Source organism: Carettochelys insculpta, chromosome 2, assembly GCF_033958435.1.
Source record: "Carettochelys insculpta isolate YL-2023 chromosome 2, ASM3395843v1, whole genome shotgun sequence".
NCBI classification, from domain to species: Eukaryota; Metazoa; Chordata; order Testudines; family Carettochelyidae; genus Carettochelys; species Carettochelys insculpta.
The window spans coordinates 249,483,268-249,494,271 of NC_134138.1; the positions used below are offsets into that span (position 1 = coordinate 249,483,268).

At 42.1% G+C, this 11,004-nt stretch overlaps 1 protein-coding gene across 2 annotated transcripts in view; it reads left to right on the plus strand.

Moving 5' to 3' along the window:
* The window catches only part of MTPAP (mitochondrial poly(A) polymerase), a 29,509-nt gene extending 24,686 nt beyond the window's left edge, over positions 1–4,823 (plus strand). The window contains exon 9 of one of the 2 annotated variants that reach the window (XM_074984919.1): positions 1,519–4,823. In XM_074984919.1, coding sequence (XP_074841020.1) covers positions 1,519–1,881 — 363 coding nt within the window. In that variant the 3' untranslated portion in view covers positions 1,882–4,823. The remainder of the gene's footprint in view (positions 1–1,518) is intronic. The other variant, XM_074984918.1, reaches the window with a different exon arrangement.
* Positions 4,824–11,004: the final 6,181 nt, after the last annotated feature.

Consider the following 11,004-nt stretch of genomic DNA (forward strand, 5'->3'; position numbering starts at 1 on the left):
TCCTTTAGCACAGTTGTTTGCAATGTTTACAGGACTCCCTAACCATGTTTATGTAATTGGCTCAACCAGTTCCTGTTTGTTTAGCTCTTTTGTAGCAGAGGGTATCTCAGAGGCCATGTCCTATGCGCTGCTATGTGCGTATACCCTTTGGGCACTAAATTTGCTGATCAGGTGCTAGGGGATACCTATACAGATTTTTGCCGGAGACACTGACACAAGCACTGCTAGGTCTCATGGTATGTGTGGACTTACCAGTAGGTTGAAATGACAGAAAAGTTACTTTTCAGACACAGATGGAGCATTTTTAGCTTGTGACCAATTAAGAGAACACTTATTTAGTGTTTGTATAAATCTAAATAAATAGATAACAATGCTCCTGAGCGCTGACCAAGATTGTATTTTAAAGTTGTTCTGTGGAGCCGAAGGCTCTTCTCTCTTGCTTTCTATAGCTGGAATAAGGCCTCCCTTGCCTCTCTCTTTCAAATAAGGACGTATTTGTTGTTTGGCTGTTAGTATTACCTATAATGAGGGCTACATTCCTGTTGGGTGAACCAGCAAGAGAAATAGAGGAAAAGCATGTCCTCCTTTGGGCTCTGAGAGCACCAAGGAAGAAGCATCTGAAGGCTGCATGCTATGGTTGGCAGGAGAATTGCTTGGTTTTGGTGTGTTGCACATGAGTTTTTTGTTACACAATAAATTGTACCCTGAGGCAAGGACCTGCCATAGACTTTGACATTGGTTCCTTTCGCAGTTTGTGTGAGAGCCCATCAGCTTTAAACCACATCTTGTAGCAGTGAGCATTGTGCAAACTGCTCACAAGAGCACTTGATGATAATGGTGAAAAGGCACTCAGGGAGATACCAATAAATATACAAAAATACACTTCAGTCTTGACTATGTGCTCAGCACAGTAGAGAACACAAGGCAGCAGACCTTGCTGTAAAAAGTTTCCAGTTGAACAGAGTGACCTGAAAGAGACAGAGTGCACTGGAGGGAAATATAGTGGAGGAAACAACTTACCGCTTTAAAAAAGTAACTCTTTTGGGAATTATGAAGGAAGAGTGTATTTTGAAGGGATTTTTGTAGCATATTGGCTTAAAAATGCAGCTATAGAAATCCTTCCATGCATGAAGGGGACAAGGTAAAATGGAGATAACTCTGGGAGGCTGAACCTTGCCTGGCTTGTGTAGAAGAGGGAATGGGAAAATTGCGTCAGCGACAGAGTTAGAACTGTGCACTATTTTTGAAGATGAGCCATTCAAACATGTAATGGTGAGTAAGAAATAGCCATTGAAGGCACATACAGTAGAAATGATACGGTCACTTTGACTGGCTAATTAAATTGATGAGCATCTACTTAACTTTTTATGAAATAAATTTCTCATTAGGGCAAAGTATCTTTTCCATCAGGCGGTAGTATTTAGTATTGATGTAATAACTCAGCTGAACTGTTCCATTTGCTGTCTCTCTCATATCCATGTGAAATATTTGTTTTGCCTGTCTTTGAAATATCTGCAGGGAAAGGAGCAAAATAAGCCTGAGCCTTGCCCTCTCTACATTGAGAACCCCTTTGAACAGGCCCACAATATCAGCAGGAATGTTAATCAAGGTCAGCTGAATAGATTTGTTGCTTTGGCCAGAGAATCTGCGTGGATTTTGCAGCAGGAAGATAAAGGTCATTTTTCATTGAGTAATGGCCAGCCTTGGGGACTGGCAGCCCTATTGCTTCCATCTGTAACAAGTAACAGTGTCAAGGGCAAGACACAAAAGAGGGCATCAGCAAGTGAGCGAATCAAGAGCCTTATGGCCTCTTTACAGGGTAATAAAGAAAACAATTTGGTGAACAACGGTGGGAAGAGGACCTTTAGTAATCAAGCATAATAGCTTCTCTGTCGGAAGACTTGCCTGTGACATATAATTGGAAGAATGTTACTTGAACTTAGTTTCTTTTGGAAGTGAAATAAAGAAAATGCCTCCTCCCACTTTCCTAAGGCTTGTGCAGGTTTATTTCATTCCTCTGGGCATGATCTCCTCTATAGCCTTCCACAGCCTTCCACCTAACCTGTGGATGAAGAGTATCCAGACATCAGCTTTTGTATATACCTTCTTAGACATAGTCTTATGCTGGGTACAGTTCAAAAAGCAAGATGGACTGGGCCTGGGAAAAGGAACCTTGGAATCCTTCAGCGAATGCCCAACAGTGCTGAGAAAAGGAGGTGGTAGAAGCAACTTCTTTCCAATAAAACCATGGCTTAAAAGATGGTGCAGTGCTCATGCATTCCCCATTACCACCACATTAATGCACTGGAAACCATTGTAAAGCAAAGTCCATGTATCCCTTTTGTAACCATTTTCTACACATGTAAATGATGCAAGATAGAATAAAGTGACTGGAACTTGATAGTATAGTTAACATGTAATTTCATATGGTACCACTCTCAAGGCTTCTTTAACCAATTTAAATTAAACAAATGAAGGTTTGCAGTGGAGGGATGATCAAAACGTGGATCACAACCAAAAATTGCGTTGCCAGAATGCAGCAAAAAGTCATGGAATTGGCCAAGTTGTAACGTCCCTTCTCTGCCATCCCACCTGTCAGGGTGCCAAGGTAGTGCTGTGACTCTGGAGGCAATTCTTGGAGCGGAGAGCCAAGCCCAGTTGACTCCACAGGACAGGAGCTGGGAAGAAGCAGTTGGTGTCATGTTTTCAGATAAATACTGGCCATTTGTGCCCCTCCTCCACAGCCAGGTGACTTCCCCTCTGCCATAGCACCCATCCTGGTCTCCAGCGCCCTATTTCATCCCAAGGACCCCAAATCCTCCCACTCTTTTAACCTGCCTGTGGGGAGGAACTGTGACTGTTGGAGAATTATTGGCTGCCCCTCCCCCGGATGTGTCTCATCGTGTAGCCTTCTCCCAGAAGCCCTAAAGCTACTTCAGTGTATGTCCAGGGTCCTCAACCTCTTCACTTTGCCTGCAGCCCTCCACCACCCCCAGTTTTTTTCAGCCCTTACCAGATGTCAAGCTGGGGAGGGCGGTATGGTGTGGGGGGGCATGTCTTGAGTCTTCCTGTGACCTACTTCCTCCCAGTTGGTAAAGGTTCCCCAGCTGTTTGCATCAGGCTGGGAAATCTTGAACCCTAGTTCTAGGCCCCTGGCCTTACCCCTAGACCTGAAGAGCAAGAGTCCTAAAGTCTTAGGGCATTTTAATGGGGTTACTCTCTGGGTTGTGACAGGTCATCCAGGTTCCCAAATGAGTTTTGAGCCCGAAGGGTTGAGAACCATTGCTGGAGTGTACACCAGATGTTGACAATGAACTTTGTTACCTTCCTCGCGCTCCAGAGAGTGTCTAGGTGTTAAGAAATAGTCATAATTTGAGCATCATATACCCATGTTATTGAGTTTATATTTATTGATTTCAGGCTTTCAGTAGTATGACTTAGGCTTGGTATTCTTTTCTGGAACTGCAGTATGATCTGGTATGGTGGCATTAACAGCAGAAAAATTCACTTCCTCTTGCCTAAGTTATGATGGCTGAAAGCAGCACTTTCCCATGAAGATGTATACATCCCAGTCAGCAGCAAATATTACTTTTCAAAAATACACCAGTATAATCTGTGACGTTCTTCTTGTCAGTTAAAAGCTTTCCATAAGAAATTTCATATTAATGTAGTATTTGAATCGGAACCCCCATCTGCAGGTATTAATTTCTGTTTCACCAATGCTTTATCAAACACATGATTTTTCCTTTATCATCTTAGCACTAAAAATTAATTCCTCAACACACAGTTTTAAGCAGAATTGTTAAAATATTTAATATGAATATTAAGAAACTGTTAGATTGTGGTTGCAGAGCTGTGTTTAAAATGCTTTGTTTCCAAATGTAATTCCTTGTGCCTAAGTATGTAAACATTTTTATACTGGGTCTGGTCCTTAAAATGGTTTGGAGCCCTGAGCATTGTAACTATGTGATTCTCTACAAAGCTTTATAGTGTTGCAGTACTGTTACACTTGAAACCCTTTACGCGTTCAAGGAATAATCCCAAATGTTTGTTTTGACTAATGGTCACTTCAAATCAAAAAGATGTAAAGGGCTGTATTCCTGTATCTGCATATAAACATAAAGAAGGCAGTGCAGGTTGAACCTCTCTAGTCTGGCACCCTTGGGACCTGACCAGTGCCAAAAGACATAATTTGCCAGACAAACTGAGTTCGATAATATCTAGCAGCATTATCACCACTTCCACTGCTTACAGGGCTCTTATAAGATGTTTAGGGGGTAAATTAGAGCTAAATAATAGCACAGAACACTGAGCAGTAGGACTGGTTGTTGTAAATAAACTTTATGGGGCCATGGGAAATTTGACTGCACAAATGATAAGTGGGCATTTGGCTAACTAAATTCATGCAGGATTATGGATGTGGCAGATGAGAGAGTTCTGGGCTAGAGAGGTTCAACCTGTAACATTTTGCTGTAAAGACAGGAGCACTGTGGCTTCAGGCGTCTGGTGATCAGAAAACTGATAGGCTGTGTAGTGCTGGTTGTTTTGTCTTCCTTTCAGCTCCTGCTACACAAATAAGCAGTTAGCCTTAGGTTTGCAAAGAGGAACCTAGATGCCTAGGAATCTGAAACATCAAGAAACAAAAAGTCAGTCAACCTGTTTCCACAGGGGGCAGCTGCTACACAGGAGGAAACATTAGAACTACAAGCAGAGGAGGAACTACATGCTAAAGGGACTAAGCTATTTGTGAGAAGAGAAGCAGACAGGGAAGAGGAGGGTCAAATGTCCAGGGGAGGTTGAAGCATCTGTAGAAGGGAGATAACATTGATTACCTTTTTCCTAAAATGACACGATACCTATCACATTAAACAGTTAAAAATCACTAGACGTGTACCTGAATATTGCTCTTTCCACAGCAGCAATTTCCCAGGCTGGAGGACTTCCACCCTCTTAGAATCATAGAATCCTTGGGCCGGAGGAGACCTCGGAGGTCACTGAGTCCAGCCCCATGCCCAAAGCAGGACCTACCTTAACTAAATCATCCCAGCCAGGACTCCGTCAAGCTGGGACTCTCTGACTCTATCAGACAAAAATCTACCTCCTATAAGATTCTGGGCCCAAGCCTGGCTACAAAGTTGAGGATTTCACAACCAATCATACATGCTCTCTGTTCTGCCATTGACAGTAGCTTTGGTGCCCTCGCTATCTTAAGTTGCAAGGATCCATATGCATTCTTCCATCCTATCCCTACACTTGGTAGGCTCTCTTAGGTCTGTTTTCCAAGCCACCTTCTGTTGTCAGTCACCCTCAAATCCCTTCTATATTCATTTCTATGAAGCCTGTAAGGAAGGGGGGGAGAGGAGAAGAAGAATACAATACCAGAAAAACAACATAGCTATCTAGATGTGTACATTCTTATTGTCACCCGTAACATCATCTCCTGTAGTTCCTTCCCATATTTCCCTTCCATTAATTCTGTCATGTTGAACTTAGTTTGTACATTCTGTGGGGCTGGGATTGTGGTTTTTATTTGTGTCATGAGACATTCCACACCCGTGTGGGGTACTTGGCAGTAGAAAGATACATAAATCATTTTTACTTAAATAATTCTGCCAACAAACTTGTTGAGGATTCTCGCCAAGATCAACTACACAAGTTTAGGGTTGCTAGACTGAGCTGCTTTGGAGCTGTGATGAATCAACAGTTAGGAAACTGGTCAAAAAGAAGCTCATCCCGTTCATTTGAAACTTTGTCTCCCATGTGCCTTTTTCACTGTCTCAACATTTTTGGTAAAATTCTACCCTCAGGTAAGATTGTGCCATGAGACTGAGCAGATTGGTCTACAGTTTGTTAGGAACCAAAGTAAAACTAGATTTGAAAGAAATCTTACAACTTGAATCTTAGCTATGAAAAAGCTAACGTCTCCCTTTAACACATTTAAAAAACTAACAATGCCTATTGTGTTAACCAGGGATTCCCCATTTCCTTGAGAATCTGAATAGTGACCTACGCCTTTTACAAGACTGGATTGCTGTAGCTCCTTTGGGTCCTGATCTTGCACGTATACTGGAGGCAGACCTTGGGGATTCAGCGGGACTCCACAGAGTAATGAAAATCTGCCATCGTGGATTGGATTGCAGGATTGGGGCCTTGATTAATAGAGCCGGAGCTGTTGGCCCTTTCAGTATCCTGCTTCACAAGTAGTCTCACTTGTCTGTCACACTCTGCCTGTCTTTCAATTTGGTAATCTGTCAGAATTTACTCTCGTCAGTCATTTGAGCTGGATGATTGCTCAGGTGGTCCAGAATTCACAACCCCCCTTGCCAGCCTGAAGTAAGGCAGGTGGGTTGACATATGGCTCTGAAAACTTTTAACTAAATCTGATTCTCAGAATCATTTTAAACCCTCTGCAAAATAGTATATTTAACTGCAATACTATTCATTGTACTTGTTCACTTAGGTAAGTCTTCAATAGCTCTTGTGCATTCCTTTTATTTGATCTTTTGTTTAAATCCCACCGGGCCATGCCATTGTGACGTTGATGTTCTCCAGTGTTACTGTTCTATAAACACTGCTTTTGTCCTTCCAGACTCACCAGGGTTTTATTTGCAAGCAATAATGTTAACAATTGATCTGCTCACAGCTTTTTGCTTCTTGTGGAGACTGTCACAGCCAGAAAATTGGGGTCATTTTTAAGAGGTTCTTCTCAATCACTGTACATCTCACTTTCTTCTGTTTCTGTGTGTCTCAATCCTATGAATACCCCTGCTCATACCTATTTACTGGACTAGTATGGTGTAAATCTTTGTGGCCAAAGCTGGACTTTAAAGGTACATCTACACCATAATTAGACACACATGGCTGCCCCACACCAACTGGCTCAGGCGGAGAGGCTCTTTAATAGTGTTGAAGTTCAAGCTCAGTTTGGAGCCCAGTCTATGGGACTCTGGCACCCTACAGGGTCTGAGAGCACAGGCTCCGACATGAGCTCAAACATCTACACTATAATTAATCAGCCCTTAATCCAAGCCCTGTGAGCTCAAAGCAGCAGCATGGACCAGCTGCTGATTTTGAATTGCAGTGTAGACACATCCTAAATGTCTCAGGTGGCCTTGTCTGTTCAGGTTTTGCGTGACAACACGGTAAGTCTCTTCAGCTAAGGAATTATTGTTCAGCCCTGTCTGCAGCATGGGAAGTTATAACTTCCCTATAGAGTACCTGAAACTTCTGTGACAGTTTCCTATTTGCAAATTAAAAAATAGTTTGGTTTTTCTGTAATGACGGGAAACTTATTTTCAATTTATTCTTTCAGAAATGCCTCAGTTAACATTTTATTTCTTGTGCTGAGCTCTCTTATTCATAGAAATTCATGTTAAATGTAAACATTACAGCCTTGCTGTGGAATTTTACAGGGAACTGCTCCCAGAAAACGTCTATTCTTCATATTCTCTTTACAGTCTGATGCAAGAAGTTATGTACCTATTTATGAATAGCTCAAGCTGTTTACATCAGTTTCCTTTTTGTGTCCAGTATCTTACTTCTTCCTTCATCCCCTCATTTATTTGCATTTTAACATTGGAGGGTATTTTAAAACCCAGTTCTCGGTTCTCTTTTGGAGTTTTTCAAAGAGGGAGATGAATGGTTTAGGATGATGCATAAAATATTCACATTACGAGTAACTGGGTACAATTAAGGAAAGGTACAGTTAGGCTGAATTTGAGGAGAAGCAGGGAAATGTATCGCACAGGAGTACTCTTCTCACACAAAGTGGAGGAAGACTTAGTGCTTTAGAGAGTAAACACTCTACTAGACAAAGAAATAAAATAGATCTGTAGGAAACAATCCAGCATTAGTAGGATAATCAATTTTCTAACATTCTCTGAACATACATTTGTTAATTTATTCTCTTGCCCTGTGACTCCTATTGCTTAATCTAATTAGTTTTTAACTTATGTGACCAATTCTAATTTGTTTCAGTGAAGGGTTTTTCAGTAAGTGGTTGAAGTTTCATGTATAACTCTGGAGACTAACATTGGCACAGCATGTTGGTAAAGTACCTAACATTTGGATTTGTTGCCTGTTATTAGCTAACTGTTTAATATCTAAATGGGGTCACGTTCTCTTTCCTTTAGTGAAATAGCCTTTCATCCTCCCAGTCTCGTCTGGTTTGATGAGCAAGCAGTAGCATTACTGTGATCTGACGACAGCAGGGAGATCTAAGTAGCCTTTAGGCAGAATGGCGAAGCTCTTTCTATAAATACCATAGTCTGATGCACTGACAATAGCTGATAACCTGCTCTTTTGCTTCCCCCCACCTCTTGGGTATTCCCTCTGAAATTCCATGTGCTGTTCAACTTCTCACTGGAAAATTAAGGTCATTGGAAGAGATTGGATCTGTTGATGCTTTTGCTTTACCTTAAGGAGGCCAACAAATTCTTGTACTTTTTTCCCCCCTCAGTATCCCCTTTGCTTTCCCTTTCAGCAAATTATTTACAGTCTAGTTGCTTGTTTAAACTTCTCTGTTTCAGTTCATCTTTTTAAATTTGATTAGGATTCCAGTTTTGTTTTTCACTTTTAATTTCCCTGATAACAGTACATGATCACAGAGCAGGTGGCTTACTATGGCTGTATTCAGCTTATGATTTTATTTTTGTCTGAGTGGATAGAATTATTAAAACTAATTCAAAGCATGAGGCTTTTCTTTGGTTTATTAAAATCTTGTTTTAACACAATTTGGAAATACAGGTTCCAAAACATGATGGTGATACTTAAAATTCAGGCTGGTTAACAAACTGAAATTTCAAAAATGCATCTATTCTGAAACTCCAATTTAGTAACATTGATTATACCCCTCTCTATACGCCACATTGATAATACCCCCCGTTGCCCCCTGTTTGCTGTTATGTTAAATATATAATGTAGACCTTGTATTGCTGACTGGAATACAGCAGCACGCAGACAATTCAGGAAGTTTTTGGAGAATGTTAGGGATAACTTCTCGGTACAGATGCTGAAGGAACTGACAAGGGGGCGTGTGCAATGTGACCTGCTGCTCAGAAACAGGGAAGAACTAGTGGAAGAAATAGAAGTAGGAGACAACCTGAGCTTCAGTGACCATGAGATAGTAGATTTCAGGATCCTAACAAAATGAAGAAGGGTGAGCAGTAACATACAGACCTTTGATTTCAAAAGAGCAGACTTTGTCTCCCTTAAAGGACTGATGGGCAGGATCCCTTGGGAAATGAAGATGAAGGGGAAGAGAGTTGAAGAGAACTGGCAGTATTTTAAAGAAGTCTTACTGAAGGCACAGGAACAAACCATCCCGCTGCATAGTAAGAAATGAAAACATGGTAGGCAGCCAGCCTGGCTTAGCAGGGAAATCCTTAGTCAGCTTAAATTCAAAAAGCATGTGTATAAGAAATGGAAACATGGACAGTTCACGAAGGAGGAGTGTTAACATACGGCTGGAGGATGCCAGGGAGTAATCAGGAAAGCACAATTGGAACTGCAGCTGGCATGTGATGTGAAGGGTAACAAGTAGGGTTTCTACAGGCATGTTGACAATAGAAGGGTTGTCAGAGAAGGTGTGGGGTCATTGCTGAATGAGGGAGTTAACCTAGTGACAGATGATGTAAGAAAAGCTGAAGTACTTGATGCTTTTTTTTCCCCCTCAGTCTTCACGGACAAGGACAGCTCCCACACTATGGTGCTAGACAATGTAATATGCGAAGGTGGAGGGCAGCCATCTGTGGGGAAGGAACAACCCTATGGATAGAAAGCTGGCTTGATGGTCGGGCCCAACGGGTAGTGGTCCCTGGCTCAATATCTGGATGGCGGTCTGTTTCAAGCGGAGTGCCGCAAGGCTCGGTTCTGGGGCTGGTGTTATTCAACATCTTTATTAATGAACTGGATGAGGGACTGGATTGCACCCTCAGCAAGTTTGCAGATGACACAAAACTAGGGGGAGAGGTAGATACATTGGAGGGTAGAGAGAGAATCCAGAGGGACCTGGATAAATTGGAGGACTGGGCCAAAAAAGAAATCTGATGCGGTTCAATAAGGAGAAGTGTAGAGTCCTGCACCTAGAGCGGAAGAATCCCAAACATTGTTACAGGCTGGGGAACGACTGGCTCAGCAGCAGTATGATGGAAAGGGACCTAGGAGTTATGGTGGATGAAAGGCTGGATATGAGTAAACAGTGTACCCTTGTAGCCAAGAAAGCTAACGACATACTGGGATGCATTAGGAGGAGCATTTTGAGCAGATCTAGGGAAGTAGTTATTCCTCTTTATTCGGCACTGGTGAGGCCACATCTGGAATATTGTGTCCAGTTTTGGGCCCCCCAGTATAAAAAGTATGTGGATTTTCTGGAGCAGGTTCAGCAAAGGGCAACAAAAATGATGAAGGGTCTGGAGCACAAGACCTATGAGGATAGGCTGAGGGATTTGGGCTTGTTTAGTTTACAGAAGAGAAGACTTAGAGGTGATTTAATAGCAGCCTTCAACTTCCTGAAGGGGAGCTGTAAAGGGGATGGAGAGAAACTGTTCTCAGTGGTGTCAGATAGCAGAACAAGGAGCAATGGTCTGAAGTTATAGAAGGAGAGGAATAGGTTGGATATTAGGAAAAACTACTTCACCAGGAAAGTGGTGAAGCACTGGAATGTGTTGCCTGGAGAGGTGGTGGTTTCTCCATCCCTAGAAGTTTTTTAAGTCCCAACTTGACAAGGTCCGGGCTGGGATGACTTAGTTGGGGTTGATCCTGCTTGAAGCAGGGGGCTGAACTAGGTGACCTCCTGAGGTCCCTTCCCAGCCCTATGATTCTATAGCATTCAGAGGTTTCAAGGCCAGATAAGACTACTCTGATAATCTAGAGTCATCTACTTAACATAAAGCATGGCATTTCTCCAAAGTAATTCCTGTATCATAACTTTCAGAAAAACATTCGCTCTTGATCTAAAAATTCAGTGATGGAGAATTCAATGTGGCCCCTGATAAATTGTTCCAA